Source organism: Mastigoproctus giganteus, chromosome 2, assembly GCF_048544385.1.
Source record: "Mastigoproctus giganteus isolate SK-2022 chromosome 2, ASM4854438v1, whole genome shotgun sequence".
Taxonomy (NCBI): Eukaryota; Metazoa; Arthropoda; class Arachnida; order Uropygi; family Thelyphonidae; genus Mastigoproctus; species Mastigoproctus giganteus.
Genome location: NC_143576.1, coordinates 204,920,047 through 204,942,244, shown reverse-complemented (window position 1 = coordinate 204,942,244; position 22,198 = coordinate 204,920,047). Strand labels below are relative to the sequence as shown.

The 22,198-nt window shown below is 39.8% G+C and overlaps 1 protein-coding gene across 1 annotated transcript in view; it reads left to right on the top strand.

The window, feature by feature from the left end:
* LOC150089953 (large neutral amino acids transporter small subunit 2-like) overlaps nt 1-22,198 on the top strand; it is a 55,839-nt gene that overhangs the window by 8,460 nt on the left and 25,181 nt on the right. The window contains exon 2 of the mRNA XM_090368921.1: nt 17,812-17,937. Within this exon, the coding sequence (XP_090225047.1) occupies nt 17,812-17,937 (126 nt within the window). The remainder of the gene's footprint in view (nt 1-17,811; nt 17,938-22,198) is intronic.

Genomic DNA, 22,198 nt, shown 5'->3' with positions numbered 1-22,198 from the left:
CGATAGTCCAGTGCTGGTGTTCCTGTGCCCATAGGTGTGCTCTCTTGTTCTTCATTGATAACAAAGGTAGGCGATGTGGCCGTCGGCTATTGTAGCCCATTCGCGACAAAGTGTGACTAGTGGTCCGTTGCGATATTTTGTTCTGTCCACCAAGGTTGTATTCTGACGTGATGTTCGACATTGTGTCCCGTCTCTTTGCTTGCAAAATTCTAGCCATCCTCCTCTGACCTCTCTCATCAACAAGTGATTTTCTTCAACAGGAGTGCCGTTGAGAGGATGTTTTCTGTTCGTTGCACCATTCTCGATACACCCTTGAAACTGTGATGCGTGAAAAGTTCAGGAGAACTGCCGTTTCAGAGATGCTTTGTCCAGCATGTCTTTCATCTACTATCATGCCACATTCAAAGTCCGTTAGATCACTCCTTTTCCCCATTCTTGCTACGGTTTGTACGCTTAACTGATACTAGAAAGGTTGTTCTGCTGCATTTATATCCACAACTGTGGTCATGTGACTTGCAATGTTGTGGGACAAACCATTTATGTGCACAACAGGGATGTACTTAATAAAGTGGCAGCACAGTGTATAAGTCTAAACAGAACCAAACAGGTTTCTGCTTTACACAAAAGGTCACCTCAGGTAAAAAAAATCCTAGTAACAGATCGGACAGATGACGTATCCCAGCGGGTCTGCCACAGATTTCTCATTTCATTCCACAAACGATTACGTTCTTGCATAACATCTGAATAAATATTCAGAACCAAACCCATAAATTCAGTTGATATTTGGTTTTTTAACCTATAACAAAGACCTCTCTAAGCTACCAATGGCAATACACCTGCAAGAACTTGTAGTACAGAAGTTGGAAAAGTACGACAAGCTCTTAATGCACATAATAATATTGTACGTTGCATAGTAGCCAACTTTAAGCGAAATTTAACAGTTCTAACCCTGTGAAACCATACACCTGCAGCATAAGTGGCCATAGGATGGAATACGGCGTCATAATAGATTCTCATGGTACGTCTAGAAAGTCCCCGGTCTGAACGAGAAATTTTTACAATAGCACCAGTGAATCTTCTGATCGTTGTTGTTACATCATTTAAATGAGAGACAAAATTAAGCTTTGAGTCTATTGTAATCCCAAGTAATTTAGTTTCAGAGACAAGTGGAATCCTGTTATTATTAATATTCACTGAGAGTTTAAATGTGATCCAAAGATTGCCATTTTAGCCTTAGACGAACTTATTGTCAATTTATCCACTGTCCTTTGAAATAAATTTTGTAGCAGATCTGCTATCGAAAGTAATGCCAATGATGTTTTACAAAATTTATTTCAAAGGACAGTGGATAAATTGACAATAAGTTCGTCTAAGACTAAAATGAACCATGAATTAAGATAGTAAGATCGTCAGCATAAGCAGTGATTTTAGTACTACTGAAACAACGGAAAATCCAATCCTGTAACACTGTGTTCCATATAAGAGGCCCCAAGATAAACCCCTGGGGACACCCTCGTGAAACTTCTCCTCCTGAATTTTAGCCTTCATTAAAATCTGATGCACTTTGCCACCATAGAGAGTCAAAAGCGCCCTCGAAATCAACAACGTAGCTAATGTGTACTCTAACGTTGAACTCTCGATGCTGCGAACAAATTCAACATGTGCATCTTCACAGGACTTTCCTACACAGAACCCATATTGATTAGTTAATACAGTATCGAAATTATATATACATATATTCGATACTGTCTTAACTTAATATATATTAAGTAAATACAGTATCGAAATCTGTATTTATGAATTGTGAACAGTCACAGGATAAAAACAAAGACAAGGACAGTACTAAGGTCGGGTTTAGAATTAGCGCTAAGGCGCTTGGAGCCGTGTAGCATCAATTATAAATTGCATGTATTGTATAGTCGGGTTTCTTGATTTTTGGGATGACAAACTCGAATTTGGGGAGAAGGAACACGGTATCCTCACCGGAAACAGATTAACTCGGTCACTTCGTGTGTTGGGATGGGGGTGAATAAAAACAAAGCCTCTTCGGCTGATGACGGGAACCCCAGCGATAATGGTTCAGTGTGCCTACAGAATTCGATGTACCAAGAAAAAACATCCCCAAACAACCAACTGCAGTATAATAAGCATGTATATATGATCTTTAAGTAATGGACATGGGTGATACGCAGGAGTCAGGGTTACTAACAGTCCTATTAATGTGAAGGTGTAAGTAAAAGCCTATTTTGACTAAACGACAGGACTATTCCGAAATTCCGACATAAATTTCACATGCGTGGTCAGAATATCAACTCAATCAACGTTTCCGACCTCGAACTGAAAACCTGGTTAGACATTGTTGTTCTTGGCTGACATTATTGGAAAAATATCAGTCATTGAAGTCGATTTCAGGAACCGAAGAGTTTACTCCTTACGCCTTCTTTCTCCTAAGTTGAAAATTTTCAGTGAGCGGGGGAAATTCAAAATTGATGACATTAAAGAGAATACAATGCATATTTCAGAAGGTATGTTTATTATAAAATTAGTCGCATTAGTCCTTAAGGCAATCAAGAGTAGTATATCAAAAGTCATTATGCTGAAAGATTCCGGTAATATCGATTTAGTGAAAATTGAATTGAAATATTTACAGGACTCAGATAGAGGTAAACAGAGTGCACCATAATAATACGTATTGCATGCATTCAACGCATTTCAGATATCGTCATTGTACACTGCAGTCCCTACTACCTGAATTTTCAAGGATAGATCTCTAAATAAATAATCAACATCAGCAAAACTATGATAACATAAGAAACTATAAAGTGTATATCGCTAATGAGGAACTAAACATTTTAAGTTCTCAATTCTCCAGGCGCCACTAAGCCGATGTCCGTGATCATTCGCTGAAATTCAGCTTTCATCGCCGTTTATCGCACAACAAAAACATCCCTTGAAGTGGATGTGATATAATAATCCACTGTCACTAAGTAGGGTGACGTAAGAAGTCTTGTGTGCATTCCTTGGCTATTGAAGATGGGTAACATTTAAAAAAAATATATTTCATAACGGCCAACTACTGTTAGTACCATTTAACAGACTGTGAACAATACAGATCAAGTGAATTAAGTTATCATTTCAAATAAGGATAAGTGGTATGAATAGGCAAAAAAATAGTGCCATTACTTATGAAAATATCTTTCACGGCTATTAGGAATGAACTTCGCAAGTGTTTTTGTAATATTTGTTGAGGTGCTGTTACAAAATTATGATTTGAATGACAAAATTATGTAATAATTAAAAAAAAAAACAAATAAATAAATAAATGAAAACCCGTTGAAGCCATAAAGCATTTATTGCAAACAATATTGATATTGTACATTTAGATTTTAGTAAAATCTATGATTCGGTTCCCCATGAGAAGCTAATATAAAAAATGGAGCATGCTGGGATTTTTGGAAAGATACTCAGGTGGATTAGGGACTGGCTGAGTGAAAGTAGACGGAGGGTGGTAAGTAATGGGCGTTTTCAAGGTGGACTAAGGTTCCACATGGTTCATGTTGAATTTTTCTTGTTTCTGTTTTCCCTCAGTGATATTGATGAGAATATACAGGGAAAGCTGTCAAAGTTTTCTGGTGATTTCAGGTATTTGGGAATTGGCTGCTTTAGAATGATTTGTTGATGTTTTAGGAGTACCAGCAACTAGGGACATAATCCTCTGTGTATACTGTCTGTAAATTGTGTGTCCTGTGGTCGATTTTCTGTTTGCTGGAGGAAAAACCCTAGTTTCCGGGAGAAAAAAACCATGATACCTCTCGTCTAAGACCGACTAACTCAGCATGTGAAAAAGACCCAAAAAAATTTCTCACGTCATCGACGGGACTCGAACTCGGGTCTTTTCCACCCGGTGTGGGGAGGACGGCAATTCTACCAACTGTGCTACCCACGAATGATTTAGATCAACTACACATATGGTTTGAAAGATGGCAACCGATGTTTAATTCTGCTAAATGTAAGGGTTTGCATTTGGGGGAAACGAAATCCAGAGGTGGAATACAGAGTAGGGTATACAGAATTAAAGGTGGCTTAGGACGAGAAAGATTCAGGGATTATGATACAAGCAGATACAAAGTATTCCTTGCGATGTAAGCAGGTTTGATTATTGATAATCCACCCTGGAAGACTCAGGGTTGATTATCAATAATCAAAAGGACCTTTGCTAGCAGAGAGAAGGATGTTATTATTGCTCTTTATAAAACGATGGTGAGATCTTGTTTGGAATATTGTAGGATTCATCACCTAAAAGGGACATAGTACTTCTAGAAAGGGTTGTTGTTGTTATTTGGTTTTTAGGAGCATTAGCAACTAAGGCCATATTGCTCTGGGATATACGGTGGTCATTCCCTGACCTTCTAGAAAGGGTCCAAAGAAGTACAACTAGATTGGTTGCGAGTGATTATGGTTTTAGAGCCCGGTTTAGAAGACGTGGACTGCAGAAACTGAACACTTCAGGGGTGACTTGATAAAGGTGTTTGAGAAATAAGCAGAATGAACAAGGAGAGGATAATTTTTTCTCTACGTTGGCTGGTGGAACAAGGACACACATATGTAAAGGTGGGAGGCATTAGTAGGTTAGATTTCAAGAAATTCACCTGCGCTCAGCACGTTGTTAATATCATTGGAATAAGTTGCTTCCCAAGGTAGTTGAAGTAGAGAATCTGATGAGGTTCAAGGTAGATTGGATTGTTGCGATTAGAAGTGGACAAAATGTGATCGACTCAGATTTTTTATTATTTGTTCAGTCGTTGCAGCATAAATACATATGATTTTTTGGGTATTATATTCTGATTATACTCTGGTATAACCACCAGGTCAGAGAAGTTTACAATGAATATAATTTTTTTACAATGAATGCAATTATTAACCGCATTTAGCAGTCATATGAGCTCGAACCGCAGTCAATTCACACGCATATGCTACTTCACTCCTGAGTTAATCATTCGGCTACGCCTGACCTTTACAACAGTGCGTTTACAGTTGTATTTGCATGTTATGTGAGCTAAATAATCCGAAATAACTCACGGGAAAAAAACTGTACTCCCTCCATCTCAAATTAGCTAATTACAGCCCCTTCCCCCCTTATCCTTATCCCCGCTGCATGACTATTAGACAATTTTCAATGAATGAAATATCTGTTTATTGTTCATTTTAATTTGTGGCAATTTAGAATAGAATCTTTAATTGCAGCATGATATATGTTGTCATATGTATATCAATTGTCATATGTTGGTATATATTTCATATTCAATTTGAGCACGCTTTACCTTTAATAAACAAGATAATCAAGTTCTGGATGCCCAACACCTCAAACTAACACATTTCAGAAACAGTTAAGACTTGAAGCAATAGGCTATAGGTTGAAGGATTCTTGAGAGAGATCATTTGTACTGTGTATATATTTTGCAAGTTTATCCCTTTCGCTTTTTAATCGATCGTATTACCTATTAGTATTTACTTGCATAGGTCCCCAAGGTCGTTAAATCTGAATTTTAATTTTTTTTTGTATAAAGTTTAAAATTTGTGAGGAATCTAAATTTCTGAGAATGGAGTATGAAAGACATAGGTACAAGATTCTACTTTTTTATTATTATTTTTGCAGCTGATGCTTAGGTTCGAAACTTTTTCGGGGGTTGGAGATCCTTGGTGCTTCCACTGCATGCTTTCTAATCTGGATTCAGATTATAAAAATGTACTCGTGTTTCGTGACCAATCACTAAATGGGATAAAAATTTCTCTGGTTTAAGAATTAATTTTAAATTCTCTTTTGATGACTCCACCCTCTGATATTTGTCATCGATGGAAAGGTTTTTAATATTTCTGCACAAATATTGGACATATCCAAATGCTCGTGTATTATTGTTAAAATGTTTCCACGAGAATTGTTAAGAGCTTTTCAAAGTTTGTACACTAACTCGTATGTTTTCTAAGCGTTTTTGTTCAACGATGGCAGTTGTTTCAGAATTTCTTAAGATGGCCGATCAGCCTATCTCGAAACACTGGTATAACTGGATGATACTTCTCCAAACACTTTAATCATTTCATGGATTTCTTTAACCTTTCTGCCCTCTTTGGTAAAAAAAAAATTTGGTTATTGGACGATGCTCCATTTGCTGAATATTCATTTTTCTTCCACTTACCAGCATAATACAATAAATTTTAGAAATTGCATAAGACATTGAGGCACAATTTTTTCATGTTATTTTATGAGAAATTGGAGTTATCAAAATTACTTATTCTGTAATTGATTAATACACTTCATATACCCTGTTTTCAGAACTTTTTGACCACCCCTCGTATGTAAAGCTAAGTGTTTATATTTAAAAAATGTTTAGCAATTATAATTCCTATTTTAAATACTACTCAATCTCACAGGAAGAAAGATGCTCTTCCGTTGCATGTATAAATAGATTCTAGTAAAGTTATTCGGCCTTGATTTCTTCCTGTTGCAACTACTGTTTTTCTATGTGTGTGGGAGATGCCATTGCCCATACAAATATGACAACATTTCATCAGTCGTCTTCATGGAACTTGTAATTGTGTAGTAGTCAATCCCTTGTCAATCTGTCAGCATATGTTTTAAGTGTAATAGTGTCCTGCGTGGCTTTTACTTGCGTCCGTGCTGTTGCTATGCGACTGGAACACGCGATTGGAGATAGAAAGAAACCAGGACAGCAAAAATTATCTCAGAACGTTAACAACAGGAATTGACTTCCGTCTTTAGTTTTGAACTTTCTTCCCGAATTATAACTTAGAAGAGTTTTATAATCGTTTTAATTATGAGAGACGCAATCGGTTTTTATTCGTAAACCGAACAACTGCTTTAATTGGATGCTATTTTTCGTTTTTATGGTGATATTATTATTCTTCTATTCCAGAGTTCCTCCAACGACTGGAGGAATTTCTAAAGCCCATTTCTTCCTGTGCTGTGAGTTAGTCCGTGTTTTTGAGCCCACACAAATCAGCCTACAAACACACTTCTACAAACATAATACCGTTATGGTTATGAGCGAGCGCTTAGGAGCCGTTAATACTAATATTCACATTTTAATAATTCTTTTCGATTTGAAAAGGTGACAGTTATATGGATCAAGATGTGGTGAGGGAGAAGTTCGAATTTTAATTTTCGAATCATTTCGACAGTTGCCTGCTACCACAACGGTTGCACGTTGTCATGATGCAAAACAGTCCCTTTTGAAAGTAATCCCTCCCGGAGTTTCTAAGGAATAATTGGTTTCTTCTCCAAGATGGCCCAATATGGTTCATTGTTGACAACCTGTTCATGATCCTGATAATGTTCGAGGACGGGTCACTTAAAGTTCCAGAAACCGTTCCCATGTCAGCCCCTCTTCGTCTTTGTCTGGAGACGAAGATTTGAATTTCTTGGTAGGTGGCCACTCCCGTTTCTCTGCATAATACAGTTTTCCCCATAGTCATCCACGTTGGTAGCACAGTGGTTATAATCATCCTCCTCCCACACCAGGTGAAAAAGATCTGAGTTCGAATCCCCTCAATGACGCGAAGAATTTTTATGGGCTTTTTTCAAAATGTGGATGAGTTAGTCGAGGTTCGTCCACCAAAGAGCAAACTGACCGAAGAATGCACTCAAGTACGGACACGATATACTGATGATCATAGCCTTAGGCGCCATGACACTTAACAGAGGCCTAGCCTAATACCTATTTATAAGCCCCTACTCTACAGCAGCAAATGTTTTTACGATTTCGTTCTTATCGAGTTGGAAAATTTTCGGCGTATCTTCGAACACCAACTACGGAATTCTTAATGAACCTCACCATAAATTAAAATCATATCAATTAATTCGGCAAAAGTAAATAGATTTTTAGTGCCTGCCACATAATTTAAACAATGAGGCAGTCGTTGAGGAACCTGAAACCCAAATAACAGCTGTTGTCACTGCTAGTATGTACATCACCATAAAACTGAGTATTGGTATGATTCATGTAGGAAAATGCAAATATTTTCGGTGTTGGAATGCAGGTTTTGTACTGTTTAAAGTCCGTTTTGCACAGTCATATTTTTATAACATATATTTGAAAACTTTGCACGTTTTACACGTTTGTGTAATTTATGATTGATATTTAATATCTCGGAAATAAAGACTTTGGAGACATATTTTTATAGAGGTGTTTTTTTTCCTTATTTTCGTTTTTCTTATTATATTTGATTGGTTTTTTTTCCCTTAAGACACACCGTCTCACTTTTTTGGAGTTTTCTCTTGTTTACTTTCTTCGGGACGATTTTTCACTCATCATATAATTTTATTCATTTGAAGAACAAAAAATATTGTTTATAAACAGAAATTGACAGTTTAACTACATTTAGCAGCGTTGAGAAATTCATGTTACAACATGTTAAATGTGCGAGAAACATTTCCTTTGATAGAAAAAAAATTTCATCTTCAATTGCTTTATTCAGTTCAGGACTGGTTTGTGGATTCTTCTGAGGCACTCTGTCTTTGAGATAATCCCAGAGATAAAAATCACATGGGTTTCAATGTGATGAATGACTCCAGTCCTTTGCCGTACACCTCATACTAACGCTTAGAAACCACCCTGTTGTCACAAATTTCATCCTGAACAACTTCTGCAGTATGGGGCTTCTCACCTTCCCGTTGAAACCAGTTGTCATCTACGTCAATGCCATAGTTGGTTATGACGTTGACGTGGATGACAATTTATCCCTAAAACGGAACAAAATTGTCCCTAATAACACTGACGAAGACGACACTTGTGATGTTTCCACCGACAAACACTGGTCCCAGAAAATTAAATGCAAAAAGTGAGCACCACACAGTGAATCTTTTTGTGCGTGTAAAGTGTGTTGTTGTCATACGGCTCCAGGGGTTTCCCCCATCTCCGCTTTGCTTTCATTGTGGGTGTACCAGTTGACTGGAAATGATTTTGAATTTGCATGCATGCGTCATGGAATGTTGGGGTATCGCTTAGAATGAACAGGCCGAAACTGGGCGAAACTATACTTTGAGCGAAATTTGATTTGGTGTGTGGGGCATCGCTTGAATACAGATAGAGTAACGGGGGAGGTGGAAGACTGGGGGTAAAGGCAGAAGTATGGAGGCGATAGGGAAGGTGCCCCCAGATGATCGGTAAGGCATGCCCATGCCCCATCAGGTGAAGAGAGGGTTGATGGGAGAGTGAGGAGACAGAGTGTCTCCTCCTTCCCCCACCAGGGAGGGGAATAAAAAATAATCAAGTCAGAGTGCTCGATTCATCGCCAACAAAGCCTATCGGCAGCGAGGCTGCGTGGTCTAGATCAGTGTGTTCCAATCCGGTCACTGGTTCAGTTCAGTTCAGGATTGTGGTCTTTAATGCAGTTGAGTTCTGCGTCCGTTTCTATAGATTCAGATGTAGATGTTGTTCTTTGTTAGAACTGCATGGTTACATTTTGTGATGGTGTTTCAGCTTCAGTGACCCACGGGCTTAATTCTGGTCTCCGTCCTTAGTCTTGTCATAATATAGTGTTGCTTTGTTACTCCTCTGCAGTTTTCTTTAATATTATCTAGTTTATGTCTCTGAGTCTTCATTTGCGTTTTGATTGGGTTGCGAGTTCATTTGTTGAGATTGTATGGTTCGACGCCTAGCGAATAATTCCTCGGCATAATCGGTGAAGGCTGTGTATGATTCTTTGTCATCCAGGATATATTGTTCCTGGTCTTTGTGGGAGTGTTTCAATTTTGTCACCAGTTGACAGCGGAGGTCGTCATATTGGTGGCAGTCAAACATTAGGTGAGTCCACGTTTCTTGTTCTCCGCAGGTGCAGTTTGGATCGTCCGCTGTTCCCAGTGCGGTTAGTTTGGCATTTAAGGTGCCACGTCCTGTGAGCAGGTAAGTTGCAAATAGACCTGGTACATACCAAGTTGGGAGCTTTGGATGGAATCTGTTCACAGTGGGGAAAAACTTCCTGGTTATTCGGCCTTTTGTAGAGGTGTCCCACTGCGTTTGCCACACCTCAGCCAAGTGAGCCTGAAGCCTGCTTTTTTCTGCCGCACGGTTGTTTCCTGGGTTTGCATCAAAGTCCTGGTGCCTGCCAGCGGTACCCTTACTAAGCTCGTAGAGTATGCCTCCCCTAACCACCTCGAGGTCTATGGGGAGGGTTCCAATGATGATTTGTAGGGCGTGAGTACTCACCGTGCTGCAGGCAAGGGTGGCAGTGAGGAGCATTATTCTGTGTATGGAATCTAGGATTCGTAGGTTGACAGCAGTGTTGGCCTTTTTGTACCATGCACCCGCTGCGTAGGGTACAATTGGTAGAAATGCTGCTTTGTAATAGAGCATCATTGTTCTTTGTTTTAGTTCCCAGTCTCGCTGGGCAATCCTGTTTATCATAGCGGTGCAGCTCCGTATTTTTCTTCTGAGATAATTGAGGTGAGGTTTGAATGATAAGTGGGTATCCAGTATGACTTCCATATTTAAGTTCTGTACTTAGCCATATGGTTGTGGCGCCAACCTTTATTTGGGGTGCTCTGCAGGTGTCCAGTGCTCCCTTTAAGAGTATAGAACTTGTTTTTGTTGGTGAAATCTGGAGTAGGTGCAGTCTAGTCCAATCCTGGAGGATTTTCACGGCGTGATTTGCGAGTGTTTCTAGTTGTGCTCTAGAATTAGCGTCTATTGTCAGGACGAGGTCGTCCGCAAAAGCCTGCAAGCGGACCCCTTCCAGGTCTTTATGTAGGAATTCATCCATCAGGGGGTTCCACAACGTTGGTCCTAGGACTGATCCCTGTGGGCAGCCTCTGAAAATTTTCCTTCTTATTTCTTTGTATGGAGAGTTGACCTTTATTTCTCTATCAGTGAGGTAGCTCCGGAGCACATTGAACAGGCTGCCAGGCACCCCTGCTTGCCGGAGCCGACCCAAGACGCTCGGCCACCATAAGGTGTCGAACGCTCCGGCAAAGTCAATGGATATGGCAAGAAGTATTTTTTCTCCGTTCCTTGCGCTTCAGTAATTAAGCTTTTGAGGGCGTCAACAATGGATCGATCTGATTTAAACCCGTACTGGTTTGGTGAGGGTAGGTTTGCCAGTTGGTAATGATGGTTTATTCTTGATAGTAATAATCGTTCAAAGAGTTTGCTAATGAAGGTGAGGAGAGCTATTGGTCTATAGGAGGATGGCTGTTTTGGTGGTTTTACTGGATTTTTAATTATTAGTTTGACGTTAGCCGTTTTCCAATCCTGCGGGTATGATCCGGCTTTCAAACACAGGTTGAAGAGTTGGAGCAGTAGGTCTGGTTCTGTTTCAGCAATTTTTTGATGATTTCCGGCTCCAGGAGGTCTGGCCCAGGACATTTCTTTGCTGTTATGCTTGAGGCAGCCAGGACGAGTTCGTCTTTGGCGAATTGTGGTTCTTCATTCTCTGTTTGGTAATTGTCATTGCTTATGCAGGTCTGGATTTGTTCCTCCGTTTGTGGTTCTACATGGGGATGGATGGTGGCATCTAAGATGTTGTTTATTGATGCTTCCCACGAGAAAATTTCGTCTCTTTGTGGTGTGACTGTGGTTGTAAGTACCTCCCCTCTGGGGAGTTTGTTCGTGACTACTTTGTACACGACACCCCAGGGGTCAGTGTTTCCCGTATTTGTCACTAGCCTCTCCCAGGATTCTTTTGTTTTTCCGTATAAGGGCTGTATAGGAGTTTCGTGCCTCTCTGTATAGATTTCTGAGCGCTTCTACCTCCTGCGCAGGCCATGACCGTCTAGCCCTTTGGAAGTTTGTCCTTTTGTTCTGTACTTCCTTACGAAGTTGTAATTCATGGCTCCACCATGACACAGCCCCTGGTTGCGGCCGTTTTCTTTTGATCGAGATGTTGGCAGCCTCTGTAACGATTCCTATGATGGTCCTTTGTAGGTCATCAGGGTTTTTGGCAGTGGTTAATTCTTGTATTCTGATATTCTGAAACGCTGTGAGGGTTTCCTGGAATAGGTCCCAGTTTGCCGTTTGCAGTGCATAACGGTGAAGAATTCTTTCTGCAGGTGGTTGTTGATGCAAGTTCCTGTTGAGTTGATAGGTCAGGACCCTATGGTCGGATGTAGTCCACGCGTCCTGGACTGTCCAATCAGTGATGTTGCTTGCTATATTTCGGGTGGCGAGGGAGACATCGATTGTTTCGATACACTTCGATAAATCTTCCTTACTCTCCCGTAAGACATCCTCATTTGCTGTGAAAGTTTACGCAAACTTTTCCTTGGGATTCGTATCAAGATTCGCTAAACTTTACCACCCTCTCTGGATTCTTAACGATGGTCAGCCTGCATGGCCTTTCCTTTCGATGTTGTTGTAAGGTTTTAGACACATCATCAACTCAGACTATATATTGCACCGTATATATATATAATCAATCTGTAAATTTCATGCGTTATGTAGTCGAACTGCTGTTTGCGGGACAAAAAAACTCAAATTTCTGGGAAGGGGGAACCATGCTTCCCTCGCCCGAGACAGACTAAATCAGCCACGTTGTGGAAAAGGCCCATAAAATTTCCTTCTCACGTCATTGACGAGATTTGAACTCAGATATTTTCTACCCGGTGTAGGGAGGACGGTAATTATATCAACTGGACGACGAATTTCGACGAGGGCTACGTCAACCAGAACAAAATGTTTGTCATGAATATTTTATTGTGTACAGTATCGTCGAAGGCGAATATTTGATATAATAGGCATCCTGGCATGCAAATTCCAGGTGTCCATTAAAAATCGATCTATCCTTAAAGAGCCGTACATTGTGCAAATTATTCAAGCCTGTAAAAAGAAGGGTTGCGGCCACATCTTCATTCGTGTTTTTTGGCTCGTTCGGTGGGATAGGCACATCTGCAGTACTCAGGATGGCAAGTCATCGTCGTTTAAAACAGTTCGCGGACCGGTCCGGGTCCGCGAACTGTTTGTTATCGGTCCCCGACGAATTGTAAATTGGTCGCGGACGTTACCGATCCCCGACGATTCGTCCGTTACCGGTCCGCGACGGATTGGAAATAAAATAAATGGTCCTTCACCACAGATAGTTTGAGAAGCACTGGTTAGATGATTCTTTAAGATAGCGGGCCGTTGGACGACTTGAAACCGGCAGTCGCGGGCTGAGGTGGCGCGATGGTTTAATGTCTGGTTCTGACAGCAAGACGGAACCCTACATTGTCCTGTCATCAACTGTTCTCTTGAGGTTGCTGCGGACACAGTTGAAAACATTTCAACCGTAGTGTTTTAAGAAGTCTCAATTCAAGTGGATTCTACGCAAAACTGTACCCCGTTTGTCAGGGCTCCAAGTCACATGTTCATGGCACCAATTTCGACGAACTCTGCGGTTGTTTGGGGTTAATGGGATACAAACCTTTTGCTCTCTAATGAGGCCCGTTTTAGCCTGCAAACAGATTTTATACGTTATTTCATCTGGAGACAATGAGGAATGCAGTACCATCCCTCGAACATCAGATAAAGGGATACTTACGGTGGAGGCAGCGTTCTCGTGTAGGGCGGAATAATAATCAGCTGCCGCACTTCTCTTCATGTTTTTGATCGAGGTACCATAAATTCGCAGAGGTACCGAGAACAGATCTCGAATTCTATGTGCTACTCTTTAGGGGTGCAGTTGGATATCCAACCGAAAGATATCTAACTACTGCCGTGGTCAACCCGATCACCAGACTTAAATCCGATGGAACAGGTGTGGGACTCCCTTGGGCGTCGCATTGCACGCCGATGGCCAACTCCTTGGTCACTTGATGAGCTAAGGTGAGCTGGTGGAAGAATGGGATTTGTTGCCACAGAATCGTATAGACACTCTTATATCGAACATGGTTCCCTTCTATCAGGCCTGTTTAGCTGTTGATGATTATCATACGCCTTACTGATGTCAAGTGACCATGTTTTCGAGTATCTTGTATCAACTTCTGTAATATGACCTTTTTGGTAATTCTTATACAACCCCTATAAATGTCCCTTATCTGTCCGAAGTTTCTCTCTGTCTCTTCATTTCATTGTAATTCTACGATACACCACCACACCAAATTTTGTCCAGCTTCATCGCAAGCTGCACGAGTCACGCCAATCTGTTAATTTGTCGAGCAGTGTATAACAAAGGTCGCGGGTTGAATCCCGCCTCCGGCTTGGATATCACGATGATGCCGCACTATCCGGTTGGATCTCACGGCCACGATACACGAAGGAAGCAGGAAAAAACTGGTTCCTTCGTGTATTGCTCACATCATACGATAAAAAAAAAAAAAAGTTAGCTTTTTTTGTTTGATTCGTATTTGTGCCTAGGTAACTCAGGTCATGAAGTGGCCGTAGTTGCATCGTGTTTTGTGGGATGAAAATCCTGAGTTTCCAAGTGAGAGAAGGAGAACATATAACTCTCCCTCAAAAGAGACTAAGAAGAATGCCTTAGTTGCTGATGCTCCTAAAACCCCACTACAACAACAGAAGGAAAAAGAATAAAAAATAAACGTTCCATCTGTGTAGCCGGTATTCGAACTCAAACTTTTCCGCACGATGCGAAACTGATAGTATCTTTGGACAGTGAATCAGCAAGCATACACTGAACTCCCAACACTGTCCTTGAGTTGCACTTTGGTTCTGTCCTAAGACGTATCCATGACTTTTGTAGCATTTCGGCTGCAATCCATCGCAAAAATACCACTGGAGAATTCCCATTGTGGCCTAAGGCTACCACATCCCTGTGCCACAACAATCATAGACTACACCTTCAGACACGTTCATCTCGACTGAGATCGGTCTCAGGCCAGGGTAGCTTGGTTTTTTCTTCCGGAAACTCAGGTTTTTAGGCAGCAAATAGAGTCCACCACAGAACATACTCAATTTACAGACAGTTTACAGTTTACATGGAGCAATATAGCCTTAGTTGCTGATGCTCCTAAAACCCCACTACAACAACAACAGCACCGACTGAGATACTGTTCTAGTGCAACAGCTGGATTTTGATCTGGTAAGATTTTCCAAAGGGCCGAGGTATCGCATAAAAATTCTCACAACAACTGAATCACGATGCTCATATCCATGGTTGAGTTGTTTGAGGATTCATTTTAGTTATCATTTCTTTACATCCGATTTGCGGATATCATCGGCCGTCTGCACCTTGCCACTTCACTGTTGAAGAAAATGCAGAATTTCAGTGAAATTATATTTTGTATATAATATCACTTCTGTTCTTTTTTGTCATTTAACATTTTTCGATACGCATATCTGTAATAAAATATGTAAATAGTTTCTCTGTAAATAGAAATGTAATGATGATACTTATCACTTGACTGTTTAGAAAGTCATCTTTCCTCTGACTTTCAAAATCTTGATATGAACTCAGGAAAGTAGGTTCGTCCTTTTATTGTGTTCTTGTTTCATATTTATGTGCCCTAACTCTATTTTGTGTTATTATAATCCATTTAATTCTCCTTCTGTACTGTCTTTTTATAAACAGAGACAATGAATAAAGAATGTAATAGACAGCCTGTAATGAATAGTATACAAAATTATTGTATTTTACAGAAGATAGTAATATTCCATAGCTTTCGATTTGAAATAATTTCTTTTCTCTAATGGGGGATATAATTTGATGAACGTACATTCTGTCCCTTAGACCTAATACAATAATACAGCATACTTCACAAAGCCACCCGGATGGACACTGCTGAGTGAGAAATTTTAGCTGAAACAAATGGAAGGTGTCATATTTTATCGGATTAGTTGCTACTTATTTATACATAACAAAGACCCGCCACCACCTCTCCCCCCCACCTGACGAGGCCTTCGAAATACGATATCTTACGGACCTTGTGTGAAGTTACAGTGACACAGAGATCTAGTTTAGCCAGTCTTTAGGCCATACTTTAGATTAGATTATATCACGTTACCTTTTCAAACACTAATTCAAGGTGACGTACCGAATACACATGAATGTATAACCACAGAGTTTATTAGTTTTAATTTTATTTTCAACCGACTATCCTGATTGATCAGTATATTTCTGCAGAATTGATAGATACTCGGTATCTACCTGAACGTCAATTCAAATACTAGTTATCCGTCTTCGATAAAGCAGCTAAGCACATTAATAATGCAAAATAGCATTAAGAAGGTTCATAGATATTCAATGTTTGTGTTCTGCTCGAACACAGATCCTTAACTCCCGAGGAATTATGCGGAAGCAAAAGTTTCAAGCCAAGGTTCAATTGTTTGCAACAAGGTCATGTTTTCAGTTTTCTAGGACTCTAAAGGTATTATCTTTACAGATTACCTCCCAAAAGGCTACAGCGTCACTGGGGAGTACTACAGAAACTCCTGGGAAAATTAAGAGAGGTTATCAAGCTGAAGAAAAGCGGGTAGCTGAGTGGTCAAGCACGAGAGTGCAACAGCATCCGCTCTTTGAGTGGACCGGGGTTCAAGCCCGTGACTGCTAAATACGATTAATGTTTGTATTGATGATTTATTGTAAATTCCACTGACCCGGTAGTCGTGCTAGAGTATAAACAAGATAATTTATTTATTTAAGTTATTCAAAAGTGTCTGCTAGCCGACAATGCTCTATGTCACAAGGGAGATCACACAGTGGATTTTACAATGAGGTGTGGCGTTGAGAATCTGCAGCATTCACCTTATTCTCTCGACCTCTCACCTTCAAACTTCTTCTTCCCAAAATGAAAAAAACCATTACGGGGCTGCAGATTTAAGATTAATGAGGTGGTAATTAATGAAATGAAGCTCCAAGAGCAAGCAGAAAACCAAGTGGTTTCTGTTCCAAGTGAGGAGTTCTATTCAAGAGGCCTGAAACAGCTTATCCACAGATGGAAAAAATATGTTGTTTCAAAAGGTAGCTACATAGAGAAGGATGAAACTGCTAGCCAAGTTTCAAATACTTAACTCAAACATTTCCAAGTGACGGTAAATACGAATTAGTCGCCCCTTGTACAAACTAATGCGATCATTTTCCACTGCTTTCAGTTCTTGTATGTGTACAAATTAAAATCCTGCCTCTCTATTTGAGATTGAATAACTGAAACCTCGTGAAAGGGTGTTAGCAATTCCACCCGTCTATGACGGGACCTGAATCTGTATTTTGCCAAACGGTTGCTGTAGCAGAATCAATATAGAACAGTGGCTGACAATCCAGTGTACCCATAATATTACTCTTTATCTCAATATTACTCCTTACAATTTTAAGAGCACTTAAAATTGTAAGGAGTAATATTGAGAAAAATTAGTTTCAAATTTTAATATTAACTCTATTTTATCTAATTAGTGTATTCCAAGTGTACTCCAATTTTCATGAAATGGACTGCTCTTTCAATAAGAGCACTTGTTCTTGCCGTGTGATATAAAGCAGGTAGTATGCAGGCAGATCAATCTTGCCTTTAAACGCTGCATGGTGATCGGTGCCATACACGCAGAGTATAGTGTGTATAGTATACCCTGCGTGTATGGCTCCATAAAGTGGAGCCCTGCTGGCGTTTTCACATAACTATCTCGGGTGCATCGAGATTGATCCAAAAACCAAATAACACCTGGCCATTGGCGATCCTGTGGTTCAGTAATTTCAATCGAGATTAACGGTTATTTGAATTAATTGTCGAAATAATAAAAATATATACAGATATTGTACCATGAAAGAAGGGTTCGTTTCTAATTGGTCTCCTTCCAGTTATTTGAATTATTCTAATCTAGTTTCTGAAATTTCGATAATAGTGAAATAATAATCATGACTTGGCCACTAATTTTACAGGTTTTCTGACTTATGTGAATTGTCGAAGCGTCCGTTGGGCCATGAGTGTGCAGGATATATTTACAGGCGCCAAGTTACTCGCTTTGGTCATCATAATTATCGCTGGAGTGACTCGAATTTTTCAAGGTAAGACATTATGGATTTATTTTCGGTCCTTGCAACCAACATTTATTTCTTGTTTTGTATTTTAAATTACTATAGATCGAGAATGGTTGCATTTCATTTCGACTACGGTCTATTTTAATAGTCATAAAACTAAACGCTTGAACTGTGGCATTGTGTTTTCATGACCTCATTCTAATAAGTCTATTCTCATTACCTTTATTTATCAGGAAAACAAAGTTAACTAGAATATATTGTAATGTGAAGAAACCAGTACCACAACCACCTAAGAAAGACCTTGTAACATGCCCGAAAGCATTGTATGTATATCAACGAATCAAACGTTTCGAACTCTAATTGTCATTCTTCATCATCAGTGGTTAACAACGACAGACTATAAATACCAATTTCTTCGACGTTCATGTAATTACAATTTGTTGACTTTAAACAGTCTTTGTAGTTTTATTTTATATTTTACTGGTCAAGAACTAACTCTGTAATTGGAGTTCGAAACTTTGGTTCTTTCGTACGAACTGCGCTCTTGCGCACGTAACGAGATCTTTGTAAGGCGGCCGTGACCTCAGTTTAAGCATCCCGTTGTTTTAAAACGTATGAAACCGTGTCTCCTCTTTGTTAAATTAGTAACCCTAGGTCAATGTCGTGCTTTGAAGCTATTCTAAAGTAAATGCGTAATATAAATGCCAGGAACATCACGTGTTTGTGAACAAACGATTGGAACAGGCTGAGATATTTGCTTATTAGATAATAAGTACTGCGAAATTATTCCAACGAATATGGATGCCTTATTGGTAGGAGAGAATTTCCAAGACTTTTATGAAAAAGTCGATCCTCGACGACCATCAACAATGCGGGAAATACTTGGTCGTTATACCAATAGACAGTACTCTCATGGAAGGGCGTTGAGGGCACCAATACCAGTGGTTTGATCAAAGGGTACGATTCACTGGATTTATTTTTTCGTGTGGCTTTATACACTGAAATGGGATAGGTTTATCACTTTTATACTGCTCCAGTGACCATTACCGCCGTTGGCGACATCACTACAAACAGAAGTCTGTTCCACTCGGCTCGAGAGGCTCATGGAATGCCATAGAACTCCATAGATACTTAGCCCACGATGTGCCATGCTAATTAATATAAATATTTCCTATTCGGCATAGGAAGTGTACATAATATAAATGTATAAATTGCTTCAATAAGACATTCGCAGCCTCCTTAGCCGCAATGTACTCCAACAGTTGTCCATTCCACTTTTCTAAGAGAAAAGCAAAGCATTTGCCATTGGACTCAACACATGTCTTCTTTCTGAGATTTCTGTGGACTGCTCTTCCTCGGCGAACAACCAGCGCATTCATTGGATCGTTTCTTCCCTCACTAGGTGTTTAAATGCGTTCTGGAAATCTATGATGACCTCCTAAAATCTGCTACCATTTGCTCCTACAGGAAGCATAACTGCAGACTCGAAGACCATCATGTCACTCAATTCATGGATCAAAAACTTCAGCACATCACCAGCGTCAATCCCCATCATCACTACCTGATTCTAAATAGGACCTGGAGATTTACCGTGCAACATGCTTTATGTGATGTCTACGTTCCAACGTGCTGCCCTGCCATCTCGATATCAGACAAGACCGTGACTTTTGCACTACGAGGATACATTACAAATCACTGTGCAAATCTGATACAGTTTGATCACTCATCACGGATATCACGCCTCTTTTACCGCCCCTTGAAACTATTTTATAATACACTTGATAATTTCGATATAGCTCCACCTATGACTATAGAACACCAATCACAACGCATTCGGAGATGCGTACCGTCCCTCATACCATAGACGTACATCGAAAAAGAAATAACAGGGAGCTTTCGGAAGCTTGGTGATATGTCCTGGCTGTATTGAAATTGTTAATTGTATAATAATTTTCGTAAATCCATGTTGGGGAAGCATCGATAATTTTGGCTTGAAAGTCGAGGAAACAGATCAATGTGTCTGAATTTCTTGTTGTGGATGAGCTGACAGATTTGAAAATATCCGGACACATAACAGTTTCGAACGACCAGTAGCGAAACTATCATATCACCAAGTCCAACCCCGCGGGTTGGGGGGGGGGGAGTGAGAAGGTTCCAACATCTAGTTTGGTATGGTTGTTAAAGATCCCCTGAGGACCATTCGATAATCAGGCAGCAGTGAATTTATAGTTTCGCCGCTTAGATGAAGGTATGGAGGAAAAAATCGCTACCGCAGAGAGTGAACAAAGGAAACTTCTATAGATATAGAAGGCGCCTTTATGTACATATATTTGAATCTATAACAAAATTTATAGAGAACAGTACTAAGAGAATAGAATTTCCCCTTGACCAAGGGGAAATTCTATTCTCTTAGTACGAACCTTACCAATTTATTGTTCTCTTGATAAAGATCAACACCCCCTATATTTTTCGGATCTTATAGAAGTTGCCATTTGTCATAATCCTTATTAAACCTTTTTAAACTGACATAAATTCCTTATGAGTCTCTCTCTCTCTCTCTCTCTCTCTCTCATTGTCACCACTCCATAACCGCCGTCTTCTGAAAGGTCACATTATTCTACGATAAAATTATCCAACCGTTCCGTCAGTTAGGAATAATAATAACATTATGCAACTTGTGCAGTGTGGAGGCCCTGGAGATTCGCGTCATAAGTCACGGCGCTTGACCGCCTGTCTTTGTTATCGGAACTTGCGAAGACGATAACAACGCCTTGAATCGTTTGGGGTTGAATATTGCAACCCTTTCTCGGCGAGAGGAGGCTTTCGCTCTGCGTAATAAACAGGAAACGTCTTGACGTCATCACTTCATTTGTTGCAACGGTGAAAAACTTGAGAAAAATACGCTCACAAATACTGGTTTTTCTGACACTCCAGAAGTGATAGTTGTTTGTTTAATTTGGTCTGTATCTTCAAGTTTTCCGTGTCTAGAAAATCCTTAATTTAGTATGTGTGCGGGTTCTAAAATCTGCAGTATTAGTGGTGTATCCAGGATTTTAGTTGGTAGGAGAGGGGAAGAAGGGTACTTGTGGAAGAAATTCGAAATATAGAAGAAAGGAAGACTGTGTGTAGAAATTATAGACAGAGATTAAGTGTTCGACCTATTTCATGAGTAAATGGAATGTAGATGGCTATGGAATGGTAAATGGAAAAAAGTAGATGGCTTAAGAGAGATCATAATATTCATCTATATGGCCCTCCTCCTCAATAACTCCAGTGTTCGCAGTCTTATCTAAACCAAATTTAAAGTTCATTTGAGGGAGTACGGTATCCGAACGGAGGTGTTTTTGTTTTTACTTCGATTCGCCATCTTGAAACAAGTGGACGTCACTCAAATTGTTAGCATCACCCTTTTCCAAGTTTGTGTGTTTATAGTCCACTAAAACGCAAAGTAACAGTTTCAGTATGTGGAAGGGAGTCCGAGGGGTAGGGGAAAGAGTATCCGGACTGGGGTATTTCATTTAGATCCACACTTTTTAGGCCCTCGGAACAAGACCGGAAATTCACCGTTCTAATTTATCATGTTGAAAGAAGTGGAAAATAAGCTCCATTATTTCTAGGTCAAACTTCTTGTTAACCCTTAGTCAGAGCCGATTGGTGGGCAGAGCCAATGAAACACTGACCTGGGATGAAAAAAATTTAGGGGCCGAAAAAAACAGTGAAAATAAACAAACTGTATTTCTCAAATTTGCTTGTTTAAGTTTCCCCATATCTAAACGCATTTTTTAAACTTGGGCCGTACTCAGGGTCCAGTTTCTCGAGCAATAGGGAGAAGGGGGAGTTGAAGGGAGGAATTCTAGCAAATATTGTCTTAAAGGGGCGGAAAAATTCAGTTATGCCTCAGACAGGAAAATACTGACGCTATCACTGCCTTTGAATAAAACATTAATGGGTTGATATAGATGTAGGTTGATTGAGGAGGTACAGTCTCGTCTTTTGTTCTCTTCAAGATGACGACATCTCTGCGCAGTATCTTTTTCATTAATTAGGAGCACGAAAGTAAACAGAAACACACTTTCTAGACATTAATCATAGCAATTATATGCATGCACGCAGAAGAAAGAAACAACTGTTGAATTGTTACCACATTACCATTTCAGAACGATACTATTGTAATACTTTATAAGCTTAGCCCCTAAGTTATGAAACCAAACCATTGTGTTCTGATAAGAACATAACATAATGCTTTCTAAAACATACTTTTCTTTAGGCCAGCGAAAGTAGTACACAT